The sequence below is a fragment of the Physeter macrocephalus genome, chromosome 11 (genome assembly GCF_002837175.3).
Source record: "Physeter macrocephalus isolate SW-GA chromosome 11, ASM283717v5, whole genome shotgun sequence".
In the NCBI taxonomy this organism is placed as follows: domain Eukaryota; kingdom Metazoa; phylum Chordata; class Mammalia; order Artiodactyla; family Physeteridae; genus Physeter; species Physeter macrocephalus.
In genome coordinates, this window is record NC_041224.1 from 42359497 (window position 1) to 42377101 (window position 17605).

General features: G+C 40.9%; 1 protein-coding gene across 4 annotated transcripts in view; it reads right to left on the bottom strand.

Moving 5' to 3' along the window:
* Positions 1–2342: 2342 nt before the first annotated feature.
* The window catches only part of SEC11A (SEC11 homolog A, signal peptidase complex subunit), a 51990-nt gene continuing 36727 nt past the window's right edge, over positions 2343–17605 (bottom strand). For 2 of the 4 annotated variants that reach the window (XM_024117244.3, XM_028495203.2), the window contains 3 exons: positions 10440–10559; positions 3055–3112; positions 2343–2866 (listed from right to left, as the gene is read on the bottom strand). In XM_024117244.3, coding sequence (XP_023973012.1) covers positions 2816–2866; positions 3055–3112; positions 10440–10559 — 229 coding nt within the window. In that variant the 3' untranslated portion in view covers positions 2343–2815. Of the gene's footprint in view, positions 2867–3054; positions 3113–9875; positions 9925–10439; positions 10560–17605 lie in introns of all 4 variants that reach the window. The other 2 variants (XM_028495201.2, XM_028495202.2) reach the window with 2 other exon arrangements.

Genomic DNA, 17605 nt, shown 5'->3' on the forward strand with positions numbered 1-17605 from the left:
TTAGCTGAATTCAAAGTTTGAACTTCAAACGTAGGTAATATGTAGGGTAAATACAAAATTTATGGTCCAAAAAGAGATACTTTTTAAAGGTGAAAGGAGTAGTAAAATGAACTAACAGGTGGAAATGATCTAAAATAGGTACAGACTGCCATGTTACAGGAAAACTGGGACATAAAGACACACAAGCAACAGGGAGCCCCTGAGTATGTTTCTGGATTCGGGGGATGGCAATGAGAATGGAATGACAGGGGTAGATGTTGGCTTTTAAGTGACTAAATATGGTAAGAAAATGAAAAAAATCTAGGTGAATACTCCTTCAAAGGAAAGTGGAAATTTGGAGGGGAAGCTTGCAGGAACTGCTATGAGCTTAAGTTTAAAGATTGGACAATCAACTGGAAGTGTCCAGTGGGAACAGAGAGAATATAACTGAGGACAGGCACTTGGAGATAAGCTGTAGAGACTAATGAGAGTGGATGACTAACAGCCAACAGAGAATCCCATTATTATGTTCTCATTTGAAGTTTTATCAATTCTCATCCTCTTCCATTCCCTTCACTCACAATGGTTAAACCCTCCTAACTTCCCACTTGCCCTGTGAAATCTCAAAGAGCTTATAATTCCATTAAAACACCAAATTAAACATCTCTGGCATTTCTTACATTTCCTAAGAGCTCTGAAATACATTATATTTACTGGGACTTCCCCGGCAGTCCAGTGGTTAAAACTCCGCACTTCCACTGCAGGGGCACAGGTTCAATCCCTGGTTGGGAACTAAGATGCCACAAGCCGCTTGGCATGGCCGGAAAAAAAAAAACAACCCACAGACACCACATTATATTTACTAATAAAATCTCCCAGTTTTAAGTCTTATGTTTTAGCACTAAACTAGACAAAATAAAAACTGGGAACACAGTACCTCTCTCCACAAATAATCTTTTTATTTTTGGCTATTAGAGTGATTGAAATATTTTTAAATGATCTGGTTACTTTTCAGAGAATTTAGCTGTTGCTTCAAACTAGAGCATCCAGCAAAGGAGGAAAAACAGTAATTTTACAAAACTGGGTGTGAAAATATGCAAGTGAGGAAAATATTAACATTTCTCTCCCAACAAGTGTAACAGGAGGAGAAATCTGGACAGCGGAGGATACAAGCACAAGGATGTTTACCCTCTGGCAAGCTAGGATCACAAAGAACTTTGGGATCCCAACCTTTGCCAACAGAACACACACTGCTTCTCCCCCAGAGAAGTCTCTGAAAGGCTGGTACAAAAACAGCCAGGGCACCATTTAGGCTGAATAATTAACCCTGTCATCTGCAGGTTACTAGGAGGGGAAAATGGAGGAAGCAGCAGTTTTCGGCCACACACGGAGGTGGGAGTGGGGGGCATTTCAGCACTCTCCTTGGCTCATGAGAAAACATAAGCACGATACAGGCCTCAAAGACAGGTTCAAGAAGCACCAGTCAGCAATAATTTGCCAAGTTTCATACTCTGTTGATATCATTAAGAGCCCATATCCAAAGTTTGAAGGCTAAAGCCTGGATAATGGATTTAGGATGGCCCATCTCTACAGGGGAGGGTTTAAAAAGATTAACTGTCCCTATTCTCATTCCATTAGCATGAAAGTACGGGCTGATTTCCACCTCAGTTGAACAAATAATAGAAACCATTCATTTAGCCCAACATTTTGCTTACTTTGAGATTTCACACTAATACAAAAAGAGAACAGAAAGGATTAAGAGTATTTTGTGCTTTAAACACATTGAGTTACCCCATGCTCCCTATTTCCCTGTCTCAATATTAAAAGAAAAAAACACAGGTGGGCTTTGCCTTTACTACTTTAAACCTTCCCTTCTTTAAGTCTGCATTAGAGAAAAGCAAAGTCAGTCACCTACAAGAACAGGTTCAGGCAAATTAGAGTCTAAAGAAAACAAGTAGCACACTTGCCCTCCAGCACCTTCCTCATGCCTCCCCAGATGTTACTACTCACTACCATCTTGTAGAAAGAGCTGAGAACGTCTCAAGTGTAGAAAAGGTTATGAGTCTACAGCAAAGTGAGATTTTCTGAACCTCTTGGCAACCAGCTGGGTTTATACACATCTGAGACCCCCTAATGAAGAATCAATTTTATGACTAAGAGATTTCTTACGAATATCAATGGCTACTTTTGCGTCACAAAAACAAAAACAAAACAAACAAAAACCAGTTGTTAGTATCAGGACAACCTTCTTGGCTGAATAATTGTTCACATCAAAGCCTGTATTCTCCCCAAGGGTGCTAAGAACCAGCACAGGAAAGCAAATATCAAAAGCTTTCCCAACAAACAAAGTCAGGGATAAGGGGTTTCGATATGCAAAGTCTTTTATTTAAAATTTTGAAAAGTTAAGACGACGACCACCTCAGTATATGCCATTCCCATTATAAGGAGAAATGACAGTTTCAAACTCGTGCAGAGCTGCATTTTCATTTACAGAACTCTGTAGGCACTTTAGAAGTGAAGCTTGGCTTCAAAATACAAACACTGGGGGCTTTGGCTCAACCTTTTAATATAAAAAATTCACTGATGTACAAAAATGCGAAAGTGTGACAATGACAACATATGAAATTCTGTGATTGAAAGTCCCCTCGAGTGCAAGCTGTGGTGCACATGCACCCGCCCACACGTACTCTGGCGTGGAAACATAAACTAATGCAAACCGGTGCTACCAAGAAGCGCCAACATGTGTTCTCCATTCCACCAACCACAGATTGATATCTACTCCAAACATTCAGGAACAAAAAGTACAGCATCTTCCAGGAACAGCAAGGCAGACTTCTTACTCACGATGGACCAGCACAAATAAACCCAGCAAAAATAGTACTGCATACTAGAAAACAAACACAGAACCACGAGTCAGAGAAGCTTTTAAAAGTTCACAAATCCTCAGAGTTAATTAACAAACTGGCCTTTGTGACCATGATAAATCACTAAACTATCCAACTGGTCTCCCATCTTTTAACTGTAATCCATTTAACGGTTTCCAAAATTAATGAAACATATAGTACAGGATCTTACCTTAAATTTAGGATAGTCATTCATGAGGATCGTCACAATCCCAATATAAGGAACGAATCTAAACAAACAAACAAAAAACTGATCATCACAGAACTTTCTAAGTAGCTGTTGTCATTTACTGAACATTCTCAATATCTTCCATAGAATACTAATTTTCAGCTCACAAAATCCATTTGTATATACTGTCCTATTAGACCCTTTCAACAGCCCATGTGATAGGGAAGTTAGGGGTACAGCCATTTTATAGATGAGGAAACAGTTGCTCATGCACAAGGTACATGGTGGAACCAGTACCAGATCTGAGGTCTCTGACCTCTAGTTGGTGACTCTAATGCTACATGCTGATTCAGTGTTAGGGGTTGGGTTTGTTGTTATAACCTGTGGAGAGCTGTCAATCTAGTTGGGGAGACAAGGCAAACACAGCCAGAACATTACAAGGTACTTCATGTTAAGTGTCCAAAAAGTGAGTGTACAGCTCTATTATAGTACTTAAGATTTCACCACCCTCTCTCTTTTTTTTTTTTTTTTTTTTTTGCAGTACGCAGGCCGCTCACCGTTGTGGCCTCTCCCTTTGCGGAGCACAGGCTCCGGACACGCAGGCCCAGCGGCCATGGCTCCGCGGCCCTCCCGCTCCGGGGCACGAACCCGCATCCCGTGCATCGGCAGGCGGACTCTCAACCACTGCGCCACCAGGGAAGCCCCGACCCTCTCATTTTTTAACCACCTGTAATCTGGCTTTGGCTCTCTTAATCCTGAAACTTCTTCTAGAACAATTTAAATCACTGTATGCAGAAGACCAGTCTCAGCTCCTATCTTCCTTTTCATCTCTGCAGCACTTGACTTTGATGACCAGAACCTTGCCCTTGAAATCTTTCTCCTTGGTTTCTGTAACATACCAGTCTCTTTCTCTACCTACCTCTTGGTTACTACACCTTTGTTTTTTCACTAGCTCTTGCTTTCCTCTTGTCACTAAAGTTTGTCCCCTCAAACTAGGTAAAACCACTTGTTAAATAATCTCATATCACCTCATATATTTCCTTTGAAGTCTTCATCATGAGTTTAATTACAGAATTAGTTGCCTAACTAGCTGGATAGTGTCTCTCTCCCCTACTAGACTCTAAGCTCTATAAAGGCAGAAACAGTGCCAATCTCTTCCCCACTGTATCTTCAAGGCTAAACTTGACACTTGGCACATAGCAGGCATCCAGTAAATACTGCCTGATTGAATGCTGGAATATCCAGGTCTCTTCTTTTCTCTTTCCCTTGGGGATCTCACTTCCTCCCGGGACTTCAATTCTCCCCTCAAAACGAAAGACCCTTCAACATCATAAGAATTCGGGGCAGAGAGAGATGTGGGAGGAAATAGCAGTTAGAAATGTACAACTTTCTTTTTTCTCTTCCTCTTCTACTGTTGGATTCCAGAGTGGACTGGGTGATACCATCCTAGAGCCTGTCCTAGAGAAGGGAGGTTGACCTTTGCATACTTTAAAATATCCCAGATACTTTTATTCAGGGCACCCACAACCTTTGTACACACCAAAGGTACACAAACAGAAATTACCTCCTATGTAACACCTCTAACCATCAGAGGCTTAGGCAATCTTGAAAAACAGAAGTTTTGCCTTTGGTGCATTTTACTTCCTTTTAAGAGCTCCTCTTACTTCCCGTCTCCTGTCCTCACCCCATCCTGCCTCTCTCCCCCTGGCAGCACTACCCAGACTCATCTCTCTCTCCCCATCCCCAAACTCCCATTTGCATAAATTGATGTTTCTTAAAACCTACACCTCCATTGTGAGAATCATTTGGACAGCTCATTAAAAATGCAGATTGCGGACTTGCCCGGTGGCATAGTGGTTAAGAATCCGCCTGCCAATGCAGGGGACACGGGTTTGAGCCCTGGTCCGGGAAGATCCCACATGCCGCAGAGCAACTAAGCCTGTGCGCCACAAATACTGAACCTGCGCTCTAGTGCCAGCGAGACACAACTACTGAAGCCCACACTCCTAGAGCCCGTGCTCCGCAACAACAGAAGCCACCACAAAGAGAAGCCCGTGCACCGCAACGAAGAGTAGCCCCCGCTTGCCGCAACTAGAGAAAGCCCGCGTGCAGCAACTAAGACCTAACGCAGCCAAAGATAAATAAATAAATAAAAATTTTAAAAAGTGCAGATTGCTCTATCTTCCCAGATTTACTGAGTCAGAGCACCTCTGGAAGGTCGGGCCCAAATGACGCTTCTGCACATTAAAGTACAAGAAGCACAGTTCTAGCAAACAAGATGTATGGAACAGGCATGTGGTGACAAATCATATCCCCTTTTAGGGCCCATGCTTTAGTTTCAACCCCTGGGACCTCTAAGAGCTGAAAAGTAACAGTCACTACAGAATGGCCTAGCTAAGCTCTAGGAGAGTAGATAAAGGTTTTCTATATTTTTAATACACATATTTTTTCTTTTTAATGCAACAACTCTATTTCTTTTGTCTCACTTATAACATCTTCATAAAAGCAACAGTTTCCAGTCTTTCAGAAGGAAAATCATCTAAATTTAAGAACACAAAGGCAAATGCCTTACAGTAAAATGCAGACTAAAACCTATAAAAGCATCTGTGACTTCTATTAAAACAACATCAGGGGCTTCCCTGGTGGCACAGTGGTTAAGAATCCACCTGCCAATGCAGTGGGACACAGGTTCAAGCCCTGGTCTGGGAAGATCCCGCATGCCGTGGAGCAACTAAGCCCGTATGCCACAACTACTGAGCCTATGCTCTAGAGCCCACAAGCCACAACTACTGAGCCTGTGTGCCACAACTACTGAAGCCCGTGCACCTGGAGCCCATGCTCCGCAACGAGAAGCCACTGCAGTGGGAAGCCTGCACACCGCAACGAAGAGTAGCCCCTGCTCACCGCAACTAGAGAAGGCCCACACATAGCAATGAAGACCCAACGCAGCCAAGAATAATAAAATAAAAATCTTAAAAAAAATTTTTTTTTAAATAAATAAAACAACATCAGACTGCTAATTCTGGCCTGATGATCAATCAGCAGCCATGCTCATGGGTAGAGACTTTCACTGTTACCTCCATACAATGATATCTATGCTCAAAGAACCACAATGATCACATAGTCTGCTTATGGGTTATCCATGGAAACATTTCCCCCCCCAAGGTGGTTTTTCCTTGACCACCATAAGTGTGAAATAGAAGCAACTTGATCTTTAGGAGTAATAGAAGCAAAACATAAGGTTGCCAGAATATGACAGGCAGTCCAAAGTCAAAAGATTTAATTACCTATACTACTGTTTTCCTCCATGGACAGAGACAGTCAAGAGTTGCTAATCAAGTGCATAATGCTGCTATCATCAGTCATCTTAAATTCAAATCAGTTGCACTTTTTTCCTACTGAGTTCAGATAAACTCTGCTAAAGCAGAGTTGATAATAAGCAGAGGTTTAAAATAAGCAAAACAAATGCCATCCACAAAGCCAACCTCAACACCAGCCTGTGGCAAGTTAACATCTAGTAGGTACAGTAGGGGTAAATACATGTCCCTGGGAGTTCTTGGGATCAAAGGTGCTGCTAAGAAAGGAGCCTCAGAAGTAAGAACTATCTGCTGATGCTCTGGGTGAAAATAATCTGTCAGATGTCAAAAGGGATCTACGTCTGGGAAGTTTGGACCCCAGTAGCTGCCTTAAAAAGGATCATTGTTTCTATCCCGGAATGGTCTGTTTCAAGCTAAGTAAAAAGTACATTTTAAAAGACTCCTCCAGGACTTCCCTGGTGGTCCAGTGGCTAAAACTCCATGCTCCCAATGCAGGGGGCCTGGGTTTGATCCCTGGTCAGGGAACTGGATGCCACATGCATGCTGCAACTAAGAGTTAGAATGCCACAACTAAAGATCCCGCACGTGGCAACAAAGATCCCGTGTGCCACAACTAAGACCAGGCGCAGACAAAAAAAAAAAATAAATAAATAAAAGCCTCCTCCATAAAACTGATTTCAGTCAACAGAGAGCTCAATTACTCTGCTTCTTCCTTTATTTTTATTCTTCTTTTCGCTGTCAATATTTCTCTATTCCCTGATCTTCTGCCAGGCTTTCATCCTTTTTTCCTGTTGCTTTCTACCCGTCTTTGACTAACAGGTTCTCTTGTGTTTTTCAACTACCTGAATTTAGAAAGAATCTCCCTTATTCTTAGTTGGTTCAGTATTAGTTTCACTTTCTAAAAGTGTTCTATTACATGCTATAACATGAATGAACCTTGAAAACATTATGCTAGGTGAAAGAAGCCGGACATATTGTAAGACCACATATTGTAAGATTCTGTTTATATAAAATGTCCAGAACAGGCAATCCATAGAGACAGGAAGTAGATTAGTGGTTGCCAGGGGCTGAAGGGAGAAGGGGATGCGGAGTGACTGCAAATCAGCACCAAGTTCTCTTTTTGGGGTGAGGAAATGTTCTGGAATTAAACAGTGGTGATGGTTTTACAACTTTGTGAATATAATAAAACTCGCTGTACTGTACACTTTAAAAGGGTAAATTTTATATCCTAATATATGTGAATTATATTTCAATAAAAAATTGTTTAAACTTGTTTTTATTTAGGGCTTTAGGCTTCAGTGTAAAATTTTTTAGTGTGCAGCTGTCTGAAAAAAAAGTTTCCAAGGTTTGGGTACAGTCTGACTCTGAAATATAGTTTAGCATTTTATAAACACAATTTTCACAAAAGGAGGTGATGTGCCTCATTATGTGTCAAGGTAAGTGGTGACATAATCAATGGAAAGTGAATTTGTACAGTTAGATTCTGTGCTCCTGCTGTTCATGTCTCAGATGTTTATACTTCATGGAAAGTTATTTAATTCAGAGAGTACCAGATTATAACATTTTTTAAATTAACAGCCAGAAAAAGGCCTATAACTTTCAATGTTGGGATTTTAGAAATAACACTGTACATAGTTTGGGACTTTTAAAAAATTCTCTAGAAAGGCAAGTTACTTGAAAAGAAAGCCTGGTTCCTCCACCCTTCCATAGGATGATGCATGTTTTTACCCAAACAGGGGGCCAGAATGAGCAGACAGAGCTGCACTAAACACCTAAGAATCAAGATCCAGATAAAGGGACCCTCTGGGAGAAGTACAAATAAAACTGTACAGCAAAATTTGTCCAAAGCCTTAAAATATGCTTATGTTTCACCAGGTCATTCCAAGTATAAGAATTTACTGTGAAAAATGATTGGGCAGAGGCACTGAGATATATGTAACAGGGATGCTCATCATAACACTGTTCACAATCAAAGGCATCTGACAATAGGAGACTGGCTAAATAAAAATATAGTCTTTCCACACAGTGAAGTAGCATACAGATTTGAAAATGATGATATGGAAATAAATCTTTTGATTTATAGATACTAATAACATTGGAGGATAAAAAAGAGGTTATAAGCAGTGTGACCATTCTCTCCCCATATACAAAATGTGTTTATGTATACACACTTATACATTAAGATCTGCATCTTTACACATATCGGCTAAAAGAACACAAACCAAAAACTTAAAAATTTATGGAGGAACTGAAAGGAAAGAAGTGACTTTGCTTTTTTTTTTTTTTTTTTTTTTTTTGTGGTACGCGGGCCTCTCACTGTTGTGGCCTCTCCCGTTGCAGAGCACAGGCTCCGGACGCGCAGGCTCAGCGGCCATGGCTCACAGGCCCAGCCGCTCCGTGGCATGTGGGATCCTCCCGGACCGGGGAACGAACCTGTGTCCCCTGCAGGCGGACTCTCGACCAGTGCGCCACCAAGGAAGCCCCCGACTTTGCTTTTTTTTTTTGTGTGTGGTACGCGGGCCTCTCACTGTTGTGGCCTCTCCCGTTGCGGAGCACAGGCTCCGGACGCGCAGGCTCAGCGGCCACGGCTCACGGGCCCAGCCGCTCCGCGGCATGTGGGATCCTCCCAGACCGGGGCGCGAACCCGGTTCCCCTGCATCGGCAGGCGGACGCGCAACCACTGCGCCACCAGGGAAGCCCCGACTTTGCTTTTTGATGACTGTTATTTCCTTATGTTTCTACAAGAATCTGTACATTTGCAATTAAAGGAAAAGCAAAAAGACTCTAAGAGGCTGATATTAGCAGCACCTTGGGAACTGAGGGAAATGGGGACTATCACTTCTCAGAAGCACTGACAATCTAATTTGAATTATAAAAGTATGTTTAGCTCCATCATAGGAAATCAAGTTCCCTTGAACTAGAGGTGTGCACAAAAAACCAGGTCTGCCGAAGACAAAACACATTGGTGCTTTTTCTGATCCGATCTCTCTGGCCCCAAACTGAACATCTCTTCTGCTGTAACTGAGGCAGCTTTTACTTAGTAACTTGAATTTATTTCTTTATGGGAACACAGTTCCTCAGTTCCACTGTTTCACTGTTTGCTAGTGGAATCACTGAATCCACAGTGTCTGTCCTAGGTTAGAAGGAGCAGATGTTCTGACAGTGAATAAGAGTGCCATGTGGCATCTAAAGAGTGAGAACAAGCAGCTACTCATCTCAGAAGTGTTATACCAGTAATTTTGCTACAATGGTTAAAAGGGGTGGGCTCTGGAGTCAGCCAGACACTTATCATCATCAGTGTGACCTTAGATAAACAACCTAACATGTCTGTGTTTCCTCATCTGTAGAATGGAAATATTAGGGTTGTTCTGAGGTTAAAATGAGGTAATACTTGTAAAGAAAGCACTTAGAATGAGTCTCTGGCATAGAGTAAGCCCTAATAAATGTGAGTTATTGTTAATAGTATTAATAACATGAAGGTAGTAATAATCCCATACTTCCTCATACCAGTAACTTACAATTCCTGTCCTTCACTGATCTGTTCTCCTGATAAAATCTGAAATAAACAGGCTTAATATAACTTTTAAATTTCATTTGACCTCAATAATTTCAAAACTAGAAATAAAACAATATGGAATAAATCAACATGATGAAATTAATCTAGATGAACACTTTAAGTTGCTGACTCAGTAAACACTTAAGAAATGTAAGTTTCAAGAAGCAGGATTAATACTGCTCTGGATCCCCAGAGCCTAGCACAGTATTAGACGTCAGAGTACATGGAAGGTGCCCAATAACATTTCTGAAATGAATTACACAGACAAATGAATTTTTTAAATTGTCACTCTAATTCATCCTCATCACTAATATTCTGTTCTTTTATAGCACCCCATATCCTCCCTTCTGGAGCAGTAAACCTGAAGTTTCAGATGCATTTTAAGAAGCATACTTTTTCAAAGGACACAAGGTGATTTGGCCAAACCAGGACCAAACCATTATATTCAATTGTGTATGATCAGACAATATGATCGAGAGAGCCAATGTTTCAGTAAATCTCCCCTCTATACTTACCCCCTCGCTCTCCCCACGACATCTTTTTTCTCTAGCCAATGTTGTCCTTGTTTATAGAGGCCTCGGTCATCAACAGCATTATTATCACCTTTGGTCAAAAACTTGATATGTCCATTTTGCCTTAAAAGAGTAAGGGAAACCCAAGTCACCAAATACCTTCATGCCATTTTAAAGTACAAAATTTGTTCATGTTAACTGAAAATTCCTGTGGAACTGTGGCATTTTATCATCATTCCCAATATCAAAATAATTATTTATTTAGCTAAAAGGATGTTCATAGCTATATTGTTTACAATAGGGAAAAACTGGAAGCAAACAAAGTCTAACTGGAGTTGAAATCTACGCAAGCATTAAGGCCAATGATACAGAAGAAAATTTAATGACATCAGAAGATCATACAAATTTTATTAAGTGAAAAAATATTACAAAATAGCATGTACAGTATAATCTCATTTTTATATTAAAATAAACAAAAACCACCAATATTTTGGAAATACAAAGTGCAAAGGAACACATTAAACTACTTAGTTTGGATATAATCTGCCAAACGAAGACTGTGGGAAACTACAGAATGACCCAGTTTCTTCAACCAATAAATTGCAAGGGACAAAGAAAGTTAGAGAAGGAATTTACAGATTTAAATAAAAGACATTATAAAGCCATATCAACCAACTGCAATTGAGGACCTTCTTTGAATCTGGATTCAAACAAATTGTTAAAAAAAGTTAAGACGCAATTGGAAATTTGAACAAAGATTGGAAACTTAATGATACAAAGGAATGACTGTTCATTTTTTTAGGTGTAAGAATGTTAATAGCACAGGCTCCGGACGCAAAGGCTCAGCGGCCATGGCCCACGGGCCCAGCCGCTCCGTGGCATGTGGGATCCTCCTGGACCAGGGCACGAACCCATGTCCCCTGCATTGGCAGGTGGACTCTCAACCACTGCGCCACCAGGGAAGCCCCTCTATGGCTTTTTTTAGCTGACCTTTAGCTTCTCATTTTTTTTCTCCAACAAACATGCACTACTTTTACAAGCCAGGGTCTATAGAAACATCATCCTACTCGATCAGATAATTATTAATTTAATTCTACTAAAGAACCATGAGGCTTCTAGCAATCTTAAAATTTAACTGAAAGCAAGTACATTTTACAGTTGATAAAGACTATCTTAAAATTAACTCAAGTGAGTTTGGGTTAACAGCTACACTAGAAAGAAGAAAAATAGCTTTAACTCCTACTGACTAATATCCACTTAGATTCTAAGGCAGAACCTGGCTCACTACACACTAAATCATCTGCAGATAAAACTAAATTGCGAGGTGCTGCAACACCAAAAACAGTCAAGTGCAAACAGTCTCATTAAAAATGAGATTCCAATTAGAAAAAATGCAAATATACACAGAGAAAAATAATTTGTAGCTGACAACTCGGTAAGTGAAAGAATGTCTGAAAAATCCTGGAGGGTAAAAGAGGACAGGTGCCAAGTGGGGGCTAGCTGCAGAGGGAAAGTCAGGAGCAGCAGGAAGAAGAGTCCATTAAACCAGGAAATAACACCAAGAAAAGAGGCAGAAAAGTAAAGTATGAGGAAAGAAAAGTTAGGAAATGGGAAACTCGCCAGGAAAGAAAAGGGATACTACGAGAGATGTGAGCTATTCCCAAAGACTTAATTTGTCAACAAAACAAACAAACACACACAATTTCCCCCCCCTCTGGGATGTAATCAGGACCCACTATAGCTGTTTGATAAAGCACAGGTTTCCTTCATCTACTTAATAGTGCAGAGGGCTTCCCTGGTGGCGCAGTGGTTGAGAATCTGCCTGCCAATGCAAGGGACATGGGTTCGAGCCTTGGTCTGGTAAGATCTCACAAGCCGGGGAGCAACTAGGCCCATGAGCCACAACTACTAAGCCTGCGTGTCTGGAGCCTGTGCTCCACAACAAGAGAAGCCACGATACTGAGAGGCCTGCACACCACGATGAAGAGTGGCCCCCGCTTGCCCCAACTAGAGAAAGCCCTCACACAGAAACGAAGACCCAACACAGCCAAAAATAAATAAATAAATTAATTAATTAATTAAAAAAATTTTTTTTTCTTAAATAGTGCAAGAGGGGCTTCCCTGGTGGCGCAGTGGGTGAGAGTCCGCCTGCCGATGCAGGGGACACAGGTTCGTACCCCGGTCCGGGAAGATCCCACATGCCGTAGAGCAGCTAGGCCTGTGAGCCATGGCCGCTAAACCTGCGCGTCGGGAGCCTGTGCTCTGCAACGGGAGAGGCCACAACAGTGAGAGGCCCGCGTACCGCCAAAAAAAAAAAAAAAAAAAAAATAGTGCAAGAAATATTCTCTAGTGGCAACCAGCTCCTATTAAGCCTACCATGAAGACCTATTCTAGCACTTCACAACCCACGAGCACCGAATCCTGATTGACAACACATTTACATGGGACTTTTCCCTCGCTAGCATAAGGACCAAATATTTAGTATTATCTATCTCCAAGGAGCTCAAAGCACTTAAAATTTAATTCAACCATCACAATACAGTGATATTAGGAGGGAGGAAATAACTTAGATAAGATAAAGACCCCAAGGGCCAAATGGGTGCAAAATAATGTATCTATCTGCATAGAAAAAGCAAAGCAAAGGACTAAGTCACCCCAATGGAGAATTCTCCTTCTAAATACTTGATCACATGCCAGTATTCAATATCATCAAATTATAATACTACCTATAGGCTGAACTTACTAAATACATACTAGAGTAGGCTATAAAATAAGATAAAGTAAGAGTTTATATGTGGAAAAAATGTAAGTATTACAAATTGCTGACTAACAGGCTAATACGAGGAGCTATCCACGAAAATTAAGTCAACTGATAAACATTTAATAGCTATCTCACCTTTTAAATTAAAAAACAAACTTCACTATCTCCGCTTTCCTAACTCGTCCATTTTGGAAGAAAATGGAAAGCAAGAAATAGGCAAGGGGAGAGAAGGGTTCAAAGAAGATGTTTTTTGCTGTTTGCCACAGTACATATAACCTTACCTGCATGCATATCTCATAGCCCTCCGTTTTTTACGTAATTAAAAATACAGTATTAACTATAATCAGTGCAGGAGGTGGTTAAGTCTTTTTTTAAAAAAAAAAAAACAATGCCGGGGGGAGGGATCAATTGGGAATTTGGGATTAACAGATACACACTACTACGTATAAAATAGATAAACAACAAGGACCTACAGTATAGCACAGGGAACTATATTTAATATCTTCTAACATGTTTAGTTTAAAAAAACAAACAAAATAATTTTTAAAAAGATAAAATGATTAAGGGATAACACAACCTCCAAACAAAAAGAAAAACTCCAATTCCAACCACTTTCTCACAATTTCCTATTGTCCCCAAATATCGGAAATTACTTAATGTTTCTGTTAAGGGAATTTTTCCTGAGCTCAGTAGTGCATTAGAGAGAAGCCCTTGATAACGTGCACTTTTCCACTGCCTAGTCAAGATAGTTCAGGACACAAAATTAGTCTCATGTGGATAACAGGCAGGACTAGATGAACAACTACACTGGGCACAAAGAACAGATTCAAATTCATGGACCTAGTACCATCGTATTAAGTAGTACTTGGCAAGGTCATCTTTTAGTTCAGGGATTCTTTGCATATGTGGTAATACCAGATATATTCTACCATATGCTCATGAGATAATCATGTTACAAAATAGTATTGAGGACACAGCTGACTCCAAGTTTCTGGGAAACAACTGAGGCAAACATCTCATTGTTTAGGTTATGTGCTGCTTGGAGGGCAGATATTCTACAGCTGGAGAAGATGGGAAAAAGTCAAGTATGGATTTTTCCAGATAGTTGCAGAAATAAGTTCTGATGTCACATCAGAGCTTTTCCCAGGTAGCTAAAGTCGTGCCCACAAACCTTGCCTGCCACGGTCACGGTGATGGAGCGCCAGTCAACGCAATGCTGTGTAGCTGACAGGGTCTTGGTGCTCCGGCCTGGTGTCAGGCCTGAGCCTCTGAGGTGGGAGAACCGAGTTCAGGGCATTGGACCACTGGAGACCTCCCAGCCCCATGTAATATCAATCAGCGAGAGCTCTCGCAGAGACCTCGATCTCATCGCTAAGACCCAGCTCCACCCACTGGCCAGCAAACTCCAGTGCTGGATGCCCCATGCCAAACAACTAGCAAAACAGGAACACAGCCCCACCCATTAGCAGAGAGGCTGCCTAAAATCATTCTAAGTTCACAGACACCCAAAAACACACCACTGGATGCGGCCCTGTCCACCAGAAAGACAAGATCCAGCCCCATCCACCAAAACACAGGCACCAGTCTCCTCCACCAGGAAGCCTACACAAGCCACTGAACCAACCTTACCCACTGGGGGCAGACACCAAAAACAATAGGAACTATGAAGCTACAGCCTGCGAAAAGGAGACCCCAAACACAGTAAGTTAAACAAAATGAGAAGACAGAGAAATATGCAGCAGATGAAGGAGCAAGATAAAAACCCACCAGACCAAACAAACGAAGAGCAAATAGGCAGTCTACCTGAAAAATAATTCAGAGTAATGATAGTAAAGATATCCAAAATCTTGGAAATAGAATGGAGAAAATACAAGAAACATTTAGCAAGGACCTAGAAGAACTGAAGAGCAAACAAACAATGATGAACAACACAATAAATGAAATAAAAAATTCTTTAGAAGGAATCAATAGCAGAATAACTGAGGCAGAAAAACAGACAAGTGACGAGGAAGATAAAATAGTGGAAATCAAGTCCAGGAAGTGCAGAGTCCCATAAATAAAACTCTTAGAGGAAAACACAGGCAGAACACGCTATGACATAAATCACAGCAAGATCTTTTTTGACTCACCTCCTAGATAAAGGAAATAAAAACAAAAATAAACAAATGGGACCTAATGAAACTTAAAAGCTTTTGCACAGCAAAGGAAACCATAAACAAAACAAAAAGACAACCCTCAGAATGGGAGAAAATATTTGCAAATGAAGCAACTGACAAATAATTAATCTCCAAAATATACAAGCAGCTCATGCAGCTCAATACCAAAAAAACAAACAGCCCAATCCAAAAATGGGCAAAAGACCTAAATAGACATTTCTCCAAAGAAGATATACAGACTGCCGACAAACACATGAAAGGATGTTCAACATCACTGATCATTAGAGAAATGCAAATCAAAACTACAATGAGGTATCACCTCACACCGGTCAGAATGGCCATTATCAAAAACTCTAGAAACAATAAACGCTGGAGAGGGTGTGGAGAAAAGGGAACCCTCTTGCACTGTTGGTGGAAATGTAAATTGATGCAGCCACTATGGAGAATAGTACGGAGGTTCCTTAGAAAACTAAAAATAGAACTACCATATGACCCAGCAATCCCACTACTGGGCGTATACCCTGAGAAAACCGTAATTCAAAAAGAAGCATGCACCACATGTTCATTGCAGCATTATTTACAATAGCCAGGACATGGAAGCAATCTAAGTGTCCATCGACAGATGAATGGATAAAGAAGATGTGGCACATATATACAACAGATTATTACTTAGCCATAAAAAGAAACAAAATTGAGTTATTTGTAGTGAGGTGGATGGACCTAGAGTCTGTCATACAGAGTGAAGTCAGTCAGAAAGAGAAAAACGAATACCGTATGCTAACACATATATATGGAACCAAAAAATAAAAAATAAAATGGCTCTGAAGAACCTAGGGGCAGGACAGGAATAAAGATGCAGACATAGAGAATGGACTTGAGGACACGGGGACGGGGAAGGGTAAGCTGGGATGAAGTGAGAGAGTAGCACTGAGATATATACACTACCAAATGTAAAATAGCTAGGGGGAAGCAGCTGCATAGCACAGGGAGATCAGCTCAGTGCTCTGTGACCACCTATAGGGGTGGGATAGGGAGGGTGGGAGGGAGGTGCAAGAGGGAGGGGATATGGGGATTTATGTATACATATAGGTGATTCACTTTGTTATACAGCAAAAACTAACACAACATTGTAAAGCAATTATACTCCAATAAAGATGTTAAAAAAAAAAAAAGGTAGTATTGAGCAGATCCCAGTGTTGCATGGGGAGGAAAACGTATGTTTATAAAACAAAACGAGAATGACCCCCAGCTTAACATTTTATCTCTGGATGCTAGGATTACAGGCAATTTTGTATTTTCCAATTTCACACAGCATCATGTGTAAGAATAATAATGTAATAAGAATGTTCATAAGATGGAGATTCAATATATGAAAAAAAAGTTTTATGTTATATTTACAAATTTACAAAGTTACATAAGAAGCAGATGGAACTTTTAATCTGAGGGCCCAGGGTTCAAGTCTCTGTCCAGGTGCAAAAAAATTAAATAAATAAAATTTATTTTAAAAAAGAGTAGGGCTTCCCTGGTGGCGCAGTGTTTGAGACTCTGCCTGCCAATGCAGGGGACACAGTTTCGAGCCCTGGTCTGGGAAGATCCCACATGCCATGGAGCAACTAAGCCCGTGCACCACAACTACTGAGCCTGCGCTCTAGAGCTCGCGAGCCACAACTACTGAGACCATGTGCCACAATTACTGAAGCCCGTGCGCCTAGAGCTGGTGCTCCACAACAAGACAAACTACCACAATGAGAAGCCCGCGCGCTGCAACGAAGAGTAGCTCCCGCTCGCTGTAACCAGAGAAAGCCCGCGCGCAGCAACAAAGACCCAACACAGCCAGAAATAAATATATATATATACACACACACACATATATTAAAAAAACTATTCTAAAATAAATAATAAATAACTCAATTTCAAAGGATCACACATAAAAATGGACAACTTCTGCTCTAACCAAAGCAGGGCGTGATTTTTTTCTGATAAATTCAGGGGAAAGTTGGTTTTGCTTTGTTCACAACAGGCAGTGCTGAGAACAAACAACACAAATATACTTTGAGAATGTGGAAAACACTACATGTACTGAATAAACCTTCACAATAAATAAAAGTAAAATTTAAAAAAAACTAAGTTATTCCTTCCTAGTCACTAATAGAATGCAATATAAAAATTATAATATTCCATGGGCTTCCCTGGTGGCGCAGTCGTTGAGAGTCTGCCTGCCGATGCAGGGGACACGGGTTCGTGCCCCGGTC